General features: G+C 33.4%; 1 protein-coding gene across 1 annotated transcript in view; it reads right to left on the bottom strand.

The window, feature by feature from the left end:
- Nucleotides 1-961: 961 nt before the first annotated feature.
- LOC114330405 (leucine-rich repeats and immunoglobulin-like domains protein 1) overlaps nucleotides 962-21,200 on the bottom strand; it is a 77,628-nt gene continuing 57,389 nt past the window's right edge. Inside the window, exon 2 of the mRNA XM_028279749.2 lies at nucleotides 962-3,301. Coding sequence (XP_028135550.1) covers nucleotides 2,560-3,301 — 742 coding nt within the window. The 3' untranslated portion in view covers nucleotides 962-2,559. The remainder of the gene's footprint in view (nucleotides 3,302-21,200) is intronic.

Below are 21,200 nucleotides of genomic sequence, written 5' to 3'. Positions count from 1 at the left end.
AACTTCTATAATGTTTATTTTATTAAGTTAGTTCTTTAAGTTAGTTATTTTAAGTTCTAGCTGCAACAAACCCTTTCTTTTTCTGTTTTAAATTGGCTGGAACGGTAATAAAAATCTTGTCAGAACTGTTTTTTGATGTATTTACACACCCAGGAACAAAACACCACTTATTTGGCTTTATTTTTAATAATGAAATACGTAAAAAACTGCGCACGTTCAAATACACTGAGTAAATAAGTATACAAAACTAGTCTTCGATCAAAGACGTTACGACTGCTGACGTCACAGACCGTAGCCTCGCTGCAGGGTACCGTTTTTCTAGCCTCCAAGAAAATCAACATTATGAACTCATTTATCTTAAAAAATATACATTTTTAAACAGTTTTATGATTGTTACGTTTTTATATACCTTGTAATCTATTGAATTTAACTATATTTAAAAATTAGTGAACATCCCTATTGTTTAAAAGTAAGCAAAACATCGACATGTTTTTGCAAAATAATTTTACAGTGTTTAAAATTACTTTTTGTCACTTTTTTTAATTAAGTTAATAGTTTAAATGTTCTTCTTTCATAAACTGTCCGAAGTATTACTGTAACCTCATAATTTTCTGAGTTATAGTGTTGCAAAAAAAAATGAATTTGGGATAAACAAATTAAATAACTTTTAAACTATTTGACCAATTGCTTTGGAATTTAGAATATAATTTAAGCACAAGAAGTCTCAGCAGTCCGTGAAATAAGAAGGTTCTAACTTAATTTTTTACATAAGTTATGAACATTTATAAAATCTCAAAATTTATTACTTATTTTGCAATTTTCTATGCAACAAATAAGGATAGACCTATTCAGCGAACGCCATATTGAAGTTTTTTATACGGTTTATGAGTTTATTACTCTCAAATTTTTTTAAAATGCCCAATTTTTTAGTAATAGACGAAAAAAGCGAAAATTTACCGTTTTTTGATCTTCATTTGTTTATAACTATGTATATCATCAAAATCGGCTGCAGGAAACATAGATTATGGTAGGGGAGCAACGTATGCTAAATGTGCAGTCACTCGAACGTTATGGGGACTTATTGGGTTGTGAAGAGTAGGTCCTAAAACCAAAAAAAGTTAAGTAAAGTTTTTCATTTTAGTGGGCGCTTGCCATTTTTAAATTTAATTTTCCATTTCCAACAATCGTTTTTTCCGATTATAACGCCATCTATCCATAATTCGAAAAAATGTTTCGAATAAAAGTTACTTATTTTTACGTAATAAATCCAAATCTGCAATAAAAAATGGGGACTCCTATTTAAGATTTTAAAGTAACCCCCTACCCCACCTCCGTGGGGATCGTGTTTAGTGTCATTCGATAGATTTCTCAAAAATATTGAATAAGTGTATTTTACAGTTTTTCGATGTGATGTTCATTACGCGAAATATCGCGGGATTCATATTTAAAATATTAAATTTACCCCCACTCCTCGCCGTGGGCAGTTGTGTTTGGTTGCATTCGATAGATTTTAAAAAAATATTGAGCACATAATTTTTAGTTTTTCGATCTGTCATTCATTTCGCGAAATAATCGCTTTTTTCTTGTAAAATTTTGGGACTTACCCATTTCTTTACGCCCGGCTCAAATCGTAAGATTTTTGAAATATACACTCTTTTGCATGTACTTAATGTTCCTTATCTTAATCTGACAATTTCGAGTTTTTTTAAAGATAGATTTTTTTCTTCGGGCCCCCCTTAACGAACTCCCTTTGTTAAGAGCCAATATATCGTATAGGTACATCTGCAGGGTACCAGGTTTCTCCCATATTATAATCTGACGCGCTCGAGTAACTGCAAAAATCCCCGCTTGGGCTCCCCTACCATTATATAGATGTCCATACTACTTAAAAAATTTGGTTTCGGCCTGGAGGGGGATGTGTCACGAGAAAAATCTTATTTCTCTGGACTACAAACATAAATCACACTCTCATTACAGCTCTATAAAATCCATTCAATAAGACAGAATCAAGAGTAAAAATAGTAAATGATATTACCAAATAATCTTCAGTAAATAAAGGTTTGAAGAAATTAGTTTCTTCTGTACTTTTCGATTATTTACCTGATTTATATCGAATTCTCGAATATTATTAAATAGATATTTATATAAAGAACGGTTGTTGTTATGAAGAAATTGTCTAATCTGTATTTTATAGAATGTAATGAAGCAATTGTATAACCACTAAATAAAAGAGTAAATGAGTCGAACCGTCACCGTCAGTTTAATTTCTATTACGATATTTTGCAAATGCAGTACTTTTATACAACATAGTTAATATAATTTGATCATACATTCTCACGTTACACCTTCACAATATTCGTATAAATATATCATCACATTCAGCAACACAGCATGCTCACGTTATCTCGTCCACCTCTACCTCAGATTGTGCCAAGAACATAGAAATAATACTTCATTTGAGGTCACAACTAAAAAATTCAGTCTGTGACAATGATACCACATTGTCTTCAAAATTTATAGTACCAATCGTCTTCAATATGAAGACTTATACGAGGAGAATTAATAGTAGGAGTATTTATCTATGTTAATAAGATCTACCACACCTTCGTTCTTAACCTTCCTCAAAGGTGGGTTGAATTTACTAGCCAGAGGGGTATCAGTAACGTCTATAATTTTCGGGTAACTCCCGTTTTTAAACATTTCATCACTTAGTCTATAAACCCCGGAGTTGGCTAGGGAGAGGTAGACTAGATTCGTTAAATGTTGAAAGCTGTGATCAGCTATTACAAACATGACGTTAGAATTAAGGACTAGGTTTCTTAGTTTTGGTAGTTTAGTAAAATTGAGCTCGAATATTTGCTCTATTCTATTATCGCTTAAAATTAAAGTTGTTAAAGAAGCTGACTTCAAAAAGGGCCTATTCCTAAAACGTATCTTATTAGTCGTTAAATCTAGTTTTTCTAAATTAACATTAGTTTTAAAAGTATTTACATCCAGTATCGTCAAATTGTTTCCAGACAAATCAACAACCTTCAGATAATTCAGATGTCGAAAGGCTTTTTGGTGTATTATTGTAATCTGGTTATGGCTCAGCTGTATTCTATCCAATACGGCGAATCCATTGTATGAGAAGACATTAGCAGATAAGTTGAAGATGTTGTTGTAACCGTAGTTAACTGATCTGACTGTTGGTCCTCCTTTTGGTATTGAGGTCAGTCCTTTGCCCATTTGTGCTAAGTATGTTGGAAGCTGTGTGGTAGTCTGCACTGGTTCTAGAATATGTAGTTTCGGCGTAGCTGACCTAAAAATATAAGTGGAGATATTAGCCACAGCGTGAAGAATAAACATACCTAACTTAAATAGAATAAATAAATAAAAAAATTGTTCTACTAAAATATAAACCTTAAATATGATGCAGTTAAAATAAATAAAAATGGTTTTTTACATCTTCCGTGATTGAAAATTTATTTCAAATTCAATAGAATTTATAATCTCAGCAAATGCAGGTGTTAAATCCTCTACTTAAGAGGAGCAATTATTAAACCATAGATCTAAACAAAGTTTTTATGAATAAAAAAGAAAAACATGAGTAAAGTTTGTGTATGCTAAATACAAGTAAGGGGTATTTTTCAAAACATCGTAAAAGTTGAGAAAATCAATAGATAATATGTACCTATAAACAAAAATTGTAAATAATTTATTCTAAGTTAGACATTCAGATGCCATAAAGGTGATGCTGCAATTTATATTAAAACGTCAGAAATATTATATCCTATTACAACAAGTACCGCCGAAACAAGCAGGAGTTTTACCTGAGAGGCATCAGAAAACCGATATTAAACATAATACAAATTGCAGAAAAAGCCAGGGAATTCAACATAATCAACCTATTTATGTTATATTGACTACACCAAAGCGTTCGAGAGCGTGCGTTAACAGTAACTATGTATGGAGCATTAGCAAAGAAACTGATGTACCGATCATTATCTGATATACCTAATAAAAAATATATAGGTACACGATAATATCAGGTCAAGATTGAAAGTGAATTTAATGACAGCTTTTTCTGTCAACGAGGATATGCGTAGGTACTTACATGCCGTTTAACACAATCATGAATGATACAAAAAATAATAATCTTCGGCACGGTTATGATACCACCTCCCTTCGCTGCATCTAAAGCAAAATTAGAAGAACTAATATATTAAGGAGTTGAAGAAACAAATTTTGAAGGCAGTCCCTAGATTAACAAACCCAAGATCAAAATAATGGTAGTAGACTAACATAACTCAAGCCATTTAAGTATAGATTAAATCTATATCGCCGAAAAGGTTAACAATTTCACTTATCTCGGCTCCTTAATTTACAACAAACCAAGGGGGATGCAGTGAAAAAATTTGAAAAATTGCAATGGCCAGCAAGCCGTGCCAAACCTTACAAATATTTGGAAAAGTCATAGTATAGGGCAGTGTTTTTTAACCTTTTTCTTATCAGGGACCGGTAATATTTGGGATAATTTTTAGCGGGCCGGTAATACTTAGGATAATTTTTAGCGGACCAATAATTTTTTCAAATATGTATTAAATACATGTTTAGTAAATATTATTGAAAACTAAAATTACAAAAACTATTTTCACAAAATGTTTAACAGGTTAATGTGATTGTCTGTTTCTTCTGTATAACAGTGTCCATTTCGGGTTGTAAATTATTTAGTGCTAATCGAAGTCACGTGTTTATCGACAACCGATTTCTTGCTTTGTTTTTAGTTGTCGTCATTGTCGAAAATCCCGCTTCACATAAATATGTTGTGGCAAAAGGGAGCAACATCTTCATAGCCTGGTTATGAAGACTGGGATATTCTTCTTTCATTTTGATCCAAAATTCATTGGATGTTATTGTCGAAAAATTTACCTTTAACGTCAAATCAGAACCCAATTTTAAGATATGTTGTGTCCCTTCATTGTTTAATTGAAGATTTTCATATTCTATGAGAGGATTTCTTCTTCTTGTTCTTCTTCTTCTTGTAATAAGACTATGTCCTGTTTCTTCTGTTACAGTCTCTGCTGCAATCCGGAGCTCCAGCTCTCGTACCATCGTTTTTTGGGTCGCTTGGCGTTGGGCTTCTGTGTTTTCGCCCATTGCGCCATACGTTCAGGGTCCATCCGATCTACGTGGTCTCTCCACATGCGTCGTCGTGCTCTTGTCCATCTCACTACGTCTTGAACGACTAGCTCCCTCAATGTGTCTTCGTTTCGTATTCTATCTCTGAGTGTGATACCTCTTATGGATCTTAGGGTTTTCATCTCTGTTATTCTGATTATTTGTTTGGTCTTTGTTGTCTTGGCCCTTGTCTCAGCTGCGTATGTCAGTACGGGTCTAACACATGTCTTATAAATGCGGACTTTGCTTTTGGTGCTCATATATTTATTCCGCCAGATTATATCCCTCAGGAAATCAGATATTCTCGCTGCTTTCGTTACCTGCTGTTTTGTTTCTTGCCACAAATGCCTGTCGCTAGATATTTCCACACCCAAATATCTACAATCCATTACCTGTTCGATTATATGGTCGTCCACTACTAATTTACACCTAATTGGGTTCTTGGATATTACCATCGATTGGGTTTTCTCTGTGGATAGTGTCAGGTTATACTTTTCGGTGGTTATTTTGAATTTTTGTAGAAGGCGTTGTTAGTCATCTTCGTTTTCGGCTATTAAGATTGCATCATCTGCGTAGCAAAGTATTCTCATGGTTCGGTTACCCATTTTGTATCCCTGATTCATTTTGTTAACACTACAAATGAAAGGATTTGTTATATTATTGATAAATTACTCTCGAGTAGGTACACCGATGTCTGTGGGAAAATGCTTTTCAAACCCATCATACAATACTTGTAAATGGATACAAATTGTTGCAATACGTTTTATATAATTTAGTTCTTTTTTGTTATTTAGGAAATCTAAGTAAGCAGAGAATATTTGACAATTATTTTGTTTAACTTGTGTTAACCAACACTTAATATTTTTCTTAAAAGCATCTATTTTGCTGTGCAAATTAAATATATCTGTTGTACTACCCCGAAGATGAAGACTTTAATTTAAGTCGTTAACGTAAGAAAATATGTCGCTCAGATAGGCCAGTTTTGCGACCCATTCTGTAACGGAAAAATAATTCGATAATGAAGATTTTTTTCATTTAGAAATATTTTCACTTCTGTTCGTAATTCAAATAGTTTTGTCAATACTTTGCCCCGAGACAACCATCTTACTTCAGCATGAAGTAATAGTTATTAGTTGTAGTTATGGTAATGGTCTGCCCCTACTTCTTGGCAAAGTATTGCAAATAATCTTGAATTTAAATCGCTGTTCTTATTAAAATTCATGATTTTTATAAATTCGCAAAAGAACATCGTTTAGTGCTGGTGACAAATTTCTCGTTGCTAAATGTTGACGATGTATGTATGACACAATGTGTAATGAAGAGATCTGAGGACGAAACTTCTTCAATTTTTTTAGCAACACCACAGTGCTTTCCTGTCATATTAGCTGCTCCATCAGTGCAGGCCAACATGCCAACGAACTTTTTCTGTTGGATGTCACTGTATTAGAGCGCGAAATTCTCGGGGGGTTTGCAAATGCAACATATTTTCTGCGGACTGGCAAAATTTTTCCACGGACCGGCGCCGGTCCATGGACCAGCGGTTGAGAAACACTGGTATTTATAGGGCTTAACACCAAAGTAGGAAGCATTAAAAAATATTCTCTACATTCCTACATGCATCTAAATGTTTGACATTAAAGCAAACGGGGAATCAAACAGAATCCACGGGAGAAGAAGTCTCTACCAAGGCAAGGCTCTACCACAACCAATACAATTAGCGGAAGATCGAGACAAATAATGGAAACTGACAGTACAAGAGATTTCACAAAATAGTGCTTGAAAACAAGCTACCGACTAGGATGAAGATGAAGAGTTAAAACCACGAGTTGATCATGTATGACTGTATGAGATGGTGAATTATTTCACATTGTTGTTTGGCAATTACAAGGTGTTTATTTATTTTGAGCGAAAGTTGTAATATTATTAAATTATAAATATGATACTCTACTCTATAAACAAGTAGTCAGCGAGTTTATATTAATATTTTTGTTACGGGTATAATTTCACTATTATGTTAATGATGAATGTGCAAATTGCTTCATTTCATTGAGAATAATAATTGTATAAAAGTGTGAATTTTTTGAATGGGATACTTAAAGTTTTTTACGCGTTTCATTCGGAGAGAATATTTAAATTTAAATTGCGAGTCATTCTTATTTATGTAAATCCATCGGATCTATTTCCATATATGAATGAATATGATTGGCTGAACGGTGGACAACAAAACGTTAGATTTTTTAGTTCAATAATGCTGAACGGGCAATGTTACTTGACATTTTTTGTTTTCATTCATTTTACAACAATAAAATGTGAACACCTTGAATGATCTATGTGTCTGTCAGTCTATAAAAAAAATTCTTGTGTTATTAGAACAGATAAAATGACAACTGAGGTGTTGGAAGTACTGCTTTAAAGACGTCGAAATAGTACTAGCCATTTATTATTCATCACGCCTTAGCAAGAGGAGAACAAATATATACTTCCGATTTTTATATCACCTTCAGCCAGTGTTTGCCATCGTGGGCAAGTCATCGTGGGCAGGCCATCGTGGGCAAGACACCCGACAGGGGGCAATTTGATTGTTAAGGGGGGCAATTCGAATATGGGCTCGACACGAGTTTAACCCTTTCGCTATGGGCCATTTAAATGTAAGGCTGGATTTCTGTAAAAAACATTAAAGTATATTCACTGTTCATATTTCAACTAATAATCGTATTCTTGAGGCTAGTTATAAAATATCTTTATTAATCCCTAAAACTGCAAACAATATGACAAAAATGTAAAAGCTACGCCACTCAGTAAAAATACTCAGAAGAAGAATAGACGAAATGGGTGAAGATATTGAAAAACAACTTGTTGAAAAGCTGGAAACAAGAAATTTCGGGTCTAGGAAAGTTGGTCGAGAACACTTTGTCGACGGAAAATTAGTCGACAACATTTGGTCGACAAACAGTTGGTCGAATACACAATTCATCGAATGTACAATTCGTCGACGAACATTTTGTTCGAATGGATTTTTCGTCGACAAACTGTTATTATTTATCTTTAGGATAAAGGTATTAATAGTGACAAACGACGGATTATTGGTTTTTATTTTGTTAACTGGAATATTGTATTATTATACTATTATACACATCTGAATTGATTTTTTTTGGGGGTTTGTTATTTTTTTTTTAATCTTAATTATTTTTAAATTTAATGAAAAAATTGGCTGCGGTGGGAGAGTAGACAGCAAACATAAATCGATATTTTAATTAGTGATGTTGTGCCGTTCTTCTTTTTGGTGTCGGCGCACTTGAGAACGGAGCATTTCCTGAAAAGTCAAATTTGGGGGCACTTGCGGACAAGACGAAATATGCGAGATGCTGAGGTAAATAAATTGTTAGGGAATCGAGGCATTTTCGTACAATGTTTTCGACTGCAATAATCAATAGTTAGTCAATATCAATAAAAAAGTAAAGAAATCGTGAGAATAAACTTCCCTTCACATTTTATCCAAGTCTTAGGACTGGCAATCTACAAAATATCTTTTTATATGGTACAAAGAAATTAACTTCATGTATTGGCGTGTTTCCGCCATGTATTATTCCCTTTGGGTCTTTGTCGACCAAAAATCCATTCGACCAAATGTTCGTCGACGAATTATACCTACATTCGATGAATTGTGCATTCGACCAACTGTTTGTCGACCAAATGCTGTCGACTAATTTTCCGTCGACGAATTGTTCTCGACCAACTTTCCGACACCGTTCGAATACAACAAGTATTCGAACAACCTATGCTCGGAAGCTAAAAAAATAAAAAAGAGTACAAGAAGCTGTTCAGGAACACAAGATATATTCATGCCTATTCTGTAACTCATTTCGATGATAGAAGTAAGGAACATCAAATAGAAGTGGCCAAGTCGAGTAGAAATACATTTATCTATCTAATTAGCCTTCTTCGGTCCATCTTTGGACATAGGCCTCCCCAATCCTTTTCTATTCTTCTCTCTCTGTCGCTACAGTTATCCATCTAGAGCCCACGTGCTTCTTGACATCATCTGCCCATCTCATTTGTGGTCTTACTCTGCTTCGTTTATATTCCCACGGTCTCCAATTTATGAGAATTTTGTTCCATCGGTCTTCCTTTTGTCTTATGGTGTGTCCGGCAAATCTCCATTTCAACTTTGCAACTTCTTGTCTAACATCCCTAACTTTGGTTTTCTCTCTTATCCACTCGTTTCTCTTTTTATTAAATAGTCTTATGTGCAACACTTGCCTTTCCATTGCTCTTTGCGTTTTTATGATCTTGTCCATGTTGGCTTTTGTAAACGTCTACGTTTGGGAACCGTAAGTGAGAACAGAGAGTACGAATTGATTGTATACCTTGGTCTTAAGGTGTTGTGGATATCTTTTGTTTATAAGAATGTAGCTTAGGTTTCCAAATGCCGCCCATGCCAGTATAACTCGTCTTTTGATCTCTGCTGTTTGGTTTTCCTTGTTAAGTTTTATAATTTGACCCACATACATATAATCGTGAACTTGTTCTATTTCATCTTGTCCGATCCTCATTGTGATGTCCTCATCTGTATTTGTTATGATTTTGGTCTTGCTGTAGTTCATATTAAGACCTATCTTTCCGGCTTCTATGTCCAGTTCTTTCATCATTTCAAACAGTTCTTCTTTTTTATCGGTTATCAATACGATGTCATCAGAAATACATAAGTAGTCAAAATCGGTATTCCATAACTCCCTCGGAATCTCTACAATCGGAATAGTGAATAGAAATGACTTCGACAGCATTTACCCTGTCGACATGAGATTTCTATATCGGAATTGTGCTTGACGCAAGCGCATTGTATTTTGTTTTGACGTTTATATTTTTTTTTATTATTTTATTCTGGCCTTGGTTCAGAACCTTTAGCCACGTAACTACATATAAAATTATTATTATTCGTTCATAAGTATAAAATTGTCCAGTATACACTTGAAAATAAAAAATAAAGCTTACAAATAACAATACCTACGTACTATGTTAATAAATACAACTATATTAATTTTTTTTTCACTACGGTAAGAACTAAAAACATCCATAGGTTACAAAATAATATAATTAATTACAGTAAATATCTCATTCATACATTACATAATACTAAAGAAATACCTATTCATTCAAACGGTTAGTTTTACATTCACACTTTTAATTTAATTTTTTGAAGAAATGTCATAATTAGTTTAAAAATTTTAATGTTATCTACACTTAATAGCACATTTAAGTCTAGGGGAGTACTTAAACCTGCTTTCAGCAATTCTTGTAGCAGCCACATACTTGCATTGAGATTTAAGGGACAGTTAAAAAATATATGATTTAGATTAGCTATGCTAGTTCCACAGTCACATCTGCCTGTTGGGAGAACTCCGATTTTATGTAGATGCTTCGGGAAACATCCATGATCTACTTTTAATCTTAGGATGGTCGACACTGTATTTCTACTTAGTGCAACAACTTTGTAAAATTGGTTAACAGCTACTGTTTGTTGTAATTTAAACAAATTAGTGCCTGTACTTTCACCGAACTGAATCCAACGTCTATCCCATTTACATTTAATATGCTGTTTAACGTATGCAAAAAGATCACATGTGTTAAGTTCTTCAATCAATATTTGAGGGTACTTTAGTGGATTTTTAGCTATGGAATCCGCAATACTATTACCTAATATGTCTGAATGTCCCTTAACCCACACAAATTTAACACTATATGTTAAAGCTGATAATTTTAGTAATTGTTGCAATATTTTTAATACAAATATATTGCTGTTAATTGTGACTTTAAAGTTTTGTAATGCATTTAATACTGATAGTGAATCACTGCACACAACAATTTTGTTCCATTGTTTCTCACAACACCATTCAAGAGCTTTATATATAGCACATGCTTCGGCGGAAAAGATGCTGGATTGATTATTTAGAGTAAATACTTTTTTGAAATTTATTTTTGGTACAAAGTAAGCACTTGTACAGTTTACTGATTTTGACCCATCTGTATAGATCGTGGTGTAATCTGAATAATTACTTAAGATTTCCTTGAGAGTATTATGACAAAATTTAGTTTGGTATTTAGGAATAATAATATTTGTAGATAGAACGCTTGTTAAGTGTGGTATATCCAATGATTCCCAAATAAGGTAGCAAGGAGAGTTTGTTAAATTAAGTTCATGACAAGTTACAAATGCTGTCACTAGTAGTGGAGAATTCTTTTTTGCAAAATGTGTAGATGTTAAATCAGCTGTATTTAATTGACTAATTATTTTTGCATTATACGTGCAGCGATAATGTTGGATTAGGAAATATTTGCTTATAACGTTTATATTTTATATTTACTAAAAATAATTTGTTTTTTTTTTTAGCTAATGCCTCTACAACTAATGGCCATTGGCATGGTAGGTACGGTGAATTTTTGCAGTTAGGTACCTAGTGTCATGTGTTGAGTAAGTGTCTTGTTACTTTGCAAAGTTGACGTCATTGTCTTTGCAAAGACACGCTAATTGTATCCGAACGTCTGCGATCCCTCCGGTGAGTACCATCCCACAAGGACAGAAACTATTTTCATTTATTAATTTATAATAAACGAAAAATTCCTAACCCTGGTAAGATTCGAACTCACGACCATTGGATCGAAAGGTCCATGACACTAGGTACCTAACTGCAAAAATTCACCGTACTTACCATGCCAATGGCCATTAGTTGTCGAGACATGAAAGATATATTTGGTGATTTTTCTAGTGACTTTCTTGGGTGTGAATCTGTGTTTTTAGTTTATTAAGGTTAGGTTCAATGCATACTCGTACAACATGTCTAAATTAAATATACAATTCCCTAAGTAAATAACACCACATACTAAAAAATTAAGCAGATACAAATAAAAATACTATAAATAATTAAGCATTATAAATAAATATAATGCTTAATTTTTTAGTATGTGGTGTTATTTACTTAAGGAATTGTATATTTAATTTAGACATGTTCTACGAGTATGCATTGAACCTAACCTTAATAAACTAAAAACACAGATTCACACCCAAGAAAGTCACTAGAAAAATCACCAAATACATCTTCTTTTTTGGTTGATCATATCGGCCTTCGACGGTAATCCATACATATTATATTATACTAATACGTCGCTAAAGAGTTCTAGAAATAACTGTTTTTTTATATCAAGTAGACTCAAAATCTAAAAATTAAAGGGATAACGCAGAAAACACAAAAAATCATGGAAATATCTTAACTAACCTATGAAATACCAGTATTGTCAAAATTTTCTAAATGCCATTAGTGTCAAAATTTTATAACAATGGAGGAAACTTGCTTGAGGTTGGACCAATTATAAGCAAGCATTACTGCGCGGTAAATTTGAATTACTTCTCTTGGTTTAAAAACAGACACTAATATCGATTTTAATTAATTTATTAATAATAATAATTAATAACATCAATTTAAATTATCTTTGATGTAAAAACAGTTATACATCTTATCTTCATTTATCATTTTTATTTATCACTTTATTTTCTTTTTTATAACGATTTTAATTAACTTTGATTTAAAACCGTTTATCCTCTTTTGAGCTTTTTGTATTCAGTATTTACACTAATATTTTATTATTTACTTTTCAAAACTTTTCTTTTTTGGTGTTTCAAAACTATTTTTTAAATTAAACTTTATGTAATGTGATAGTATGAAAATATTGAGGATATGGCAACGGTGTTATATTTCAAGTTTATATTCAGTAACAAACACGTCACAGAACACTATAATTTCGCTTCTCAATGCGAGGTTGCCACCACCTCCTGAGTGCGTCAAATAGAAGCTGGCAATTTCGATTTACCCTGATTACGATGTGAGTTAGTTACAGAATGCCAATCCAAACACGAAAATGACGCGATAGATATCAAACATTCCGATTTCGGGTAATTACGATTCGACTTGTCAGTTCTATTCGATTTGTTAAAAGTTACAGAATATGGCTGATTATGTACCTTCTGTACATAGGGTACAGAGTACAGAGGAGGTATAGTAGAAAAACATAGGACTGAATTTAAAATACCGCGATGAATCTCTGTTGGCGCCATTTTTTACTGACATGCCTTCATGTCAAATCAAAACATGTAAACTTTTGCGTTCAATTCACTTGAATTCAACTGAGTTGATCAAGTCACTTGACGCATGTCAACGCAGCTTAAGGTTAGATCACTGAATAAAATTAAAGCATTTTAAATGTGAACTACAGAGACTCTTACGAGTGTCATGGAGCGCACACGCCACAAATGAAGCAATTATAAGACCTGCAGGTTGTCAACGAGAACTTCTAAACATAGTTAAGGGAAGAAAAAATATAGTAGAAAAACATAGGACTGAATTTAAAATACCGCGATGAATCTCTGTTGGCGCCATTTTTTTACTGACATGCCTTCATGTCAAATCAAAACATGTAAACTTTTGCGTTCAATTCACTTGAATTCAAGTGAGTTGATCAAGTCACTTGACGCATGTCAACGCAGCTTAAGGTTAGATCACTGAATAAAATTAAAGCATTTGAAATGTGAACTACAGAGACTCTTACGAGTGTCATGGAGCGCGCACGCCACTAATGAAGCAATTATAAGACCTGCAGGTTGTCAACGAGAACTTTTAAACATAGTTAAGGGAAGAAAAAATATAGTAGAAAATCATAGGACTGAATTTAAAATACCGCGATGAATCTCTGTTGGCGCCATTTTTTTACTGACATGCCTTCATGTCAAATCAAAACATGTAAACTTTTGCGTTCAATTCACTTGAATTCAAGTGAGTTGATCAAGTCACTTGACGCATGTCAACGCAGCTTAAGGTTAGATCACTGAATAACATTGCAGCATTTGAAATGTGAACTACAGAGACTCTTACGAGTGTCATCGATCATTACGAGTTGTCAACGAGAACTTCTGAACATAGTTAAGGGAAGAAACAATGTTCTACTTGGCAATCTACTTCGGGAAAGCAAATGGAGTTTAATCCTAGAACAAACTTCCTGAACTAATCTTATAAGTAAAGCACCGAGACCAGGTTGGCTAAGACACATAAGGGATTGGTGTAATACAGCGACGTAGTCAAAATATTCCAAAAAGTCGAACCAACGTGCTTCAAAGCACATGGCACACGAAGATAATTGAGAATATCTGTAAAACCACAGATTCAAAGAATTTTTAACAGAATCCAACTTAAATAAAACTTGTGGATCCAAATAATAAATAATAAAACTATTCACCCAAAACAGTGGGATCACCAATCACCAAACCACTCCGCCAAAAAATATAATTATATAAATTATAAATGAATGCAATAATAACCAAAAACTAATATCCTCCAGTCTACTTCTTTCTTACAGATACGAAAAATGCAGAATTTGCACATTGTATGTATAAAAATGATTGTACGTATTACATAAATTCATTGATAATAAAGTAAAAGTTGTCAATAATGATAAATGAATGCGGCGCATCGTGTTCCCTCATTGAAAATATTATTATATCACTCTGTTTAATACTGATGAGAACAAAAATAAATATTGCTTTGTCAACAATATTAATCTTCAACTCAGACCCCAAAATATTTACGAATATTGTTTTGTAATATAAAATACAAAACTTGTTTACTGGTTGCAGTAATTGTAGTAAATGGGTAGGTTTAAAAACTACTGGCAAAATAAATGTCACATAGACCTGAATTGGGAATGAAATTGATCATAGTTCCGGTTATGCTCATTGGTGCTGCATAATATTCATGTCAAGCTAATACTGTTTTAACCCTAAAAGGACCAAGGAGGGTTAAAAAGTAACCACATTGCATTATAGTCTAAGAGCTAGTGAACCCTCCGACTAACGGTCGTCCTGTAAGGCTAGAAATTTTTCTAGTGATAATTCATAGCACACCAAGGCTAAAACCATGACCTGGCAGGCATCAGCGGTGCACGTGTATCTACCAGGTGAATCGAAAAGTGCAAATTTAGGGGGTAAAATAAACTTTCTCCTGTAAGGTTTAAATTTAAGTATGTGTTTGAGTAAGTCATTTAGAAGAAATGTGTACAATGACAGGCGATTCTGAAGAGCATAAGACCTTGCCAGACGCAGAGCCGGCCCGTAGGTAATATTTCACCCGTGCGAATTACTATTTTGGCGCCCCCCCCCTGCCGAGGGGGCAATTCAAAAGTTCAACTTTATAGTAAAATCATGGTTGTAAAAGTAAGGTTGTAAGTATCTTGTTTTATTTGAACTTAAGTTGACAAGTTATACAATTAGAGTCCTGAATACAGTTTCGAAAATGGTTATACAAATTTAATGACTATTAGTATGGTATAGTTAGACCCAAACCCAGACATCCAAAGTGAAATCCTCCAACACCAAATTGTTCTATATGGTCCACATAATGTTCAGAAAAAAGTCACACCATTTTGAGCGTCGGGTTTGGGGGGGAGAGGGGAGAGAAATCTGCAAATTCGTAGTTTTTTACGTTTTTTGTCAATATTTCTAAAACTAAGCGGTTTAGCATAAACAACCTTCTACACAAAATTGTTCTACATTAAATTTGAAATAAAAAAGGCCCTATGCATAACCCTTCTAAAATGAACGGTTCCAAAGTTACGGAGGTAATATGGTATAATTGGTCCAAAAAAGGCCTAACCCAGACATCCAAAGTAAAAGTTTTCCTTCAACACCAAATTGTTCTATATGGTCCACATATTGTTGAGTAAAAAGTTACACCATTTTGAGCGTCCGGTTTGGGGGGAGATGGGGGAGAAGTCGGTAAATTAGTAGTTTTTTTAAGTTTTTCGTCAATATTTCTAAAACTATGCTTTAGCGTAATGAATGTTCTATAGAAAAATGTTCTACATAAAATTTAAAACAAAAAATGTTCTAAACAATTGTTATAAAATCAACGGTTCCAGAGTTACGGAGGGTGAAAATTGGAGATTTTCGATACTTTGTATATTTACCGATTTCTCCCCCCTTTCCCCCCCAAACCCGACGCTCAAAATGGTGTGACTTTTTTCTGAACATTATGTGGACCATATGGAACAATTTGGTGTTGAAGGATAACTTTCACTTTGGATGTCTGGGTTTTTGGTATAGTTATATCATAAATATTGCCCAAAAAATATAAAAAGTATCGAAATCCTCGACTTTTAATCCTCCATAACTTTGGAACTTTTGATTTTATAACAATTATGTATCGAACATTTTTTGTTTTAAATTTCATGTAGAACATTTTGGTATATAACATTGTTTACGCTAAAGCATAGTTTTAGAAGTATTGACGAAAAACTTAAAAAAACTACCGATTTACCGGCTTCTCCCCCTCTCCCCCCCAAACCCGACGCTCAAAATGGTGTGACTTTTTTCTGGACATTGTGTGGACCATATAGAACAATTTGGTGTTGAAGGATAACTTTCACTTTGGATGTCTGGGTTATGCCATCTTTTGGATCAACTATACTATACTATATGGTTATTTATCAATGAAAAAATAGTTTTAAATTAATAAGAATTAAGCTTTAAAATGAATTAAACTATAACAATGTTGAGCATTGGACATAAAGTGGTAGGCCTTGTAGGGAAATGAGACATGACATTGTGTTTTTATGTTATAGGCTAAGTTGAACAAAGTTAACTTTTCTAGATTTTCTCTGGGAAAACTCATTTACAATTGCATTAACATCAATATTGCATCGAGCACTGCAAACTCAGTTGAAATCAAAGCTAGTCACACCAATCTGTCTTGTGACCTGGAAGACCTCAGATAATTTTTTACTATTTTCAACTTGGATAAACTCTTTTCTCCACTTGCGACAGACACTGGGAAAGTAAGAAGGATTCGCAGTGCTACACACAGGTTAGGAAAGTTCTCCATAAATCCGTTGTCTGCTAAGTAGCTCAACATGTCAACTGGGCTTTGATTTTGCCTTTGTCTTCTTTTTCGACATTCTGAATCATGTTTTTGACAAGTTTCAATTCAGAATATAGTTGAAGACTATCAATGTCACTGTGCTGGCCATTAGTGAGAGCAATGTGTAGGTCCTTGCAGCATGTTACTAAGGTTTTGTCATCACTTGTGGTCTTTGAATGTAGAAACCCAAACAGTTGGTGATAGTTTTGAAGCTGCTCAAATCTGTCTCCTAGAGAAGAGATACACTGATCCCAGACCGCGTAGAAGAATTTAGTTTTGAACACGATCTCAGGATCAAGAACTGTTTCATCACTTGATTCATAAGAAATCATTTTCTTCTTTTTTCTCGGCCGCAGTTCACTTTCTTTAGGGAATGCTGGGTCAACTTCAATCATTTCGGCCACTTCCCTGCAATCGACTAATATTCTGTTGAATCTTGCATAACTCCTTGTTTCTTGAAAAAATTGCTTCGTTGAAGAAATCAAAGTAAGAGAGTTTGCTATGTACATGTTAACCTCTTGAAGTTTCTTGCGTATGAGGTTTACCTTAAACAAAATCATATGCCACGTTACTAAGCAGCAGATGAATCGGAAATCTTTCAACTTTTTGGCCAAACTTGTAGCTGTATTTCTTGCATATCCGTCTAGCCTTTTTTGGTCTTGACTACATTCAAAAAGCGCGTCATAGACTTTTTCAAGCTGATATAATATCAGTGGCACAACCGCATTAATTCGACTCTCCCACCTAGTCTCACTCAAAGGTTTCAGGGTCAAGTTTGTTACGTGTTGTTTCAGAACATCCCAACGATGTGGTAATCCTGCGAAGAAATTGTAGACCTCCTGGATGATTCTGAACATAGAAATTATTTGTCTATAAAAAATTAAAACTTACTAAGGCCTTCTGAAATATTACTAATTCATTATAAATGAATGAATAATTGGCTTAAATTTATCGCATTTTAACTTTTTTTGGGGTGGAAGGAAATTCGCCCCAAACCCTTGGCGCCCTGTGCGGGCGCACGGCTCGCACGGCCCTCGGGCCGGCTCTGGCCAGACGAGGGGAAAGATTAGGGGTTTTTCCTAAAATTATTTTTTTTGCATCGAAAAAATTTTTTTAAAGTTTTTTGAATCATTCCAAACAGAAAAGCTCTTTAGTGATTTTTCACGTAAGTTAATAGTTTTTGTTATATAAGCGATTGAAAATTTTGAAAATTGCGAAATCGGCCATTTTTAACCCTAAATCCGACATTTATCTAAAAATTTCAAAGTTGCCAAGGTAGGTAGCTATTCTTTTAACATTGATTGATGAAATCCCAAAGAGTTTTTTGCAATACGATATCGGAAACCCCTTTGTTTTTTAATTGCTAATCAAGCGGGCGCGACACTAGTATAAGTGAGGACGTTTGAGTTGGCATAAATTAATTATCTCGAGAAAGTGCAAATTTCAAGAGAAATACTCAGACAGGTCGATTTTTATTTTTAAATTAGGACTTTTTGGCATATATATAATACTAGTGACGTCATCCATCTGAGCGTAATGACGTAATCGATGATTTTTTTAAATGAGAGTATGGGTTGTGTGATAGCTCATTTGAAAGGGTATTTAATTCTCTATTCACTAATATAAACATTAACATAATCATTTATACAGGGTGTACAAAAAATTTTTTTTATTAAATTAACTTTGATTAAATTTGACAAATAGAAGAAAAAAATTTTTTGTACACCCTGTATAAATAATTATGTTAATGTTTATATTACTGAATAGAGAATTAAATAACCTTTCAAATGAGCTATCACACAACCCCTACTCTTATTTAAAAAAATCATCGATTACGTCATCACGCCCAGATGGATGACGTCACTAGTATTATATATATGCCAAAAAGTCCTAATTCAAAAATAAAAATCGACCTATCCGAGGATTTCTCTTGAAATTTGTCCATTCTCGAGATAATGAATTTATGCACACTCAAACGTCCTCACTTATACTACAGTGTCGCGCCCGCTTGATTAGAAATTAAAAAACAAAGGGATTTTCGATATTTTATTGCAAAAAACTCTTCGGGATTTCATCAATCAATGTTTAAAGAATATCTACGTACCTTGGCAACATTGAAATTTTTAGATAAATGTCCGATTTAGGGTTAAAAATGGCCGATTTCGCAATTTTCAACATTTTCAATGGCTTATATAACAAAAACTATTAACTTAAAGAAAAGTCACTAAAGACCTTTTTTGTTTGGAATGATTCAGAAAACCTAAAAAAATTTGTTCGATGCAAAAAGAATAATTTTAGGAAAAACCCCTAATCTTTCCCCTCGCCTGGCAAGGTCTTATGCTCTTCAGAATCGCCTGTCATTGTACACATTTTTTCTAAATGACTTACACAAACACATACTTAAATTTAAACCTTACAGGAGAAAGTTTATTTTACCCCCTTTTGCACTTTTAGATTCACCTGGTAGATACACGTGCACCGCTGAGGCCTGCCAGGTCATGGTTTTTAGGCTTGGTGTGCTATGAATTATCACTAGACAAATTTCTAGCCTTACAGGACGACCGTTAGTCGGAGGGTTCACTAGCTCTTAGACTATTACCCCGGATTTTCTAAATACCTTTGTTCCTAAAAATCTCGAATAATTAGTAGTTGTCGGCGTACTACTGCTCTATTAGATGCCATAATTAGCATTTCTATAATTCAATTAATTTGCTTTTACTTTTATAAAAACTTTACCGTGGACTATACTATAAAGAATCCTCCTTGAGTATTTACCTTTAACACATCAACACCATCCCAACATGGAAAGAGACGATGCAATTCGTATTGCAAATTAGAAAAATCTAAATGAGAGAAGACTAATAAGTTGGAAAAATCAACCATCGTTTGTTCAAAATGCCAGGAATATATATGCGGTAAGCAAAGCAAGATGTCAAATGTTTCCCTATCCTACGATGAAGCCAATTCCACTGAAGCCGAAGAGTCCGGGTAAATTATAAATTCCTGTCTTTTAACTCTTTCATTAACGTCTACGGAATATTTTTGTATTTGTAAAAGTGTAATTTTTTAAATAATTTAAATAAAAAAGGATGTTTTTTATTTATATACAGGGTGAGTCATGAGGAACTGTACGTACTCCTACCTCGTATAGAGGCTCCTATGGGGAATAACAAATGACCATTAAAAAGTGTCTGCTCCCATTGTTTAATAATATACAGGGCGAGTTTCGCATTTTGACAGAAATTTGTATTCGTCATAATTTTTAAACGGTCAGATCGATGTGTCTCTTATTTTGGTCAATCGTTACACTATTACCACCTAATCAACTGATTTATTCAAACTTGAAAAAATCAGGTCCGGCTTCGAAAAAATTAGTTCGTTTGGGTCTTAGAAAAAATTTCCCCCTGTATATGCTTTTTGAAAACTATGATATGAATTTTACAAATTATACAAATAAGCAATTAAAATGACATATTTATTTTTTTCCCCACACGATTACTTAATTTTTTATAAAAAAAATCAAATTTGACTATGAATTAAAAGTTTGGTAAAGTGAACCATAGATTTAAAAAAGATAACTTTTATTACAAAAATTAATTTTTTTTAACAAATATTTAATTTATGTTACCACCCAATCAACTGATTTATACAAACTAGAAAAAAATCAGGCCCGGATTTAAAAAATTAGTTCGATTGGGTCTTAGAAAAAATTTCACCCTGTATACGCTTTTGAAAACTCTAATATGAATTTTGCAAACTTGACAAATAGGCAATTAAAATGGCATATTTATTATTTTTTCCACACGATTACTTAATTTTTTATAAAAAAATCAAATTTGACTATGAATAATTAAAAGTTTAGTAAAGTAAACCATATTTACTAGAAACCAGATTTAAAAATATTAACTTTTATTACAAAAATTATTTTTTTTAACAAATATTTAATTCATGTTACCACCCAATCAACTGATTTATTCAAACTAGAGAAAAATCAGGCCCGGATTTAAAAAATTTGTTCGTTTTGGTCTTAGAAAAAATTTCACCCTGTATACGCTTTTTGAAAACTCTAATATGAATTTTAAA

Source organism: Diabrotica virgifera, chromosome 2, assembly GCF_917563875.1.
Source record: "Diabrotica virgifera virgifera chromosome 2, PGI_DIABVI_V3a".
NCBI lineage: Eukaryota > Metazoa > Arthropoda > Insecta > Coleoptera > Chrysomelidae > Diabrotica > Diabrotica virgifera.
Note: the sequence above shows the minus strand (reverse complement) of the source record. Positions and strands in the feature narration are given on the sequence as shown.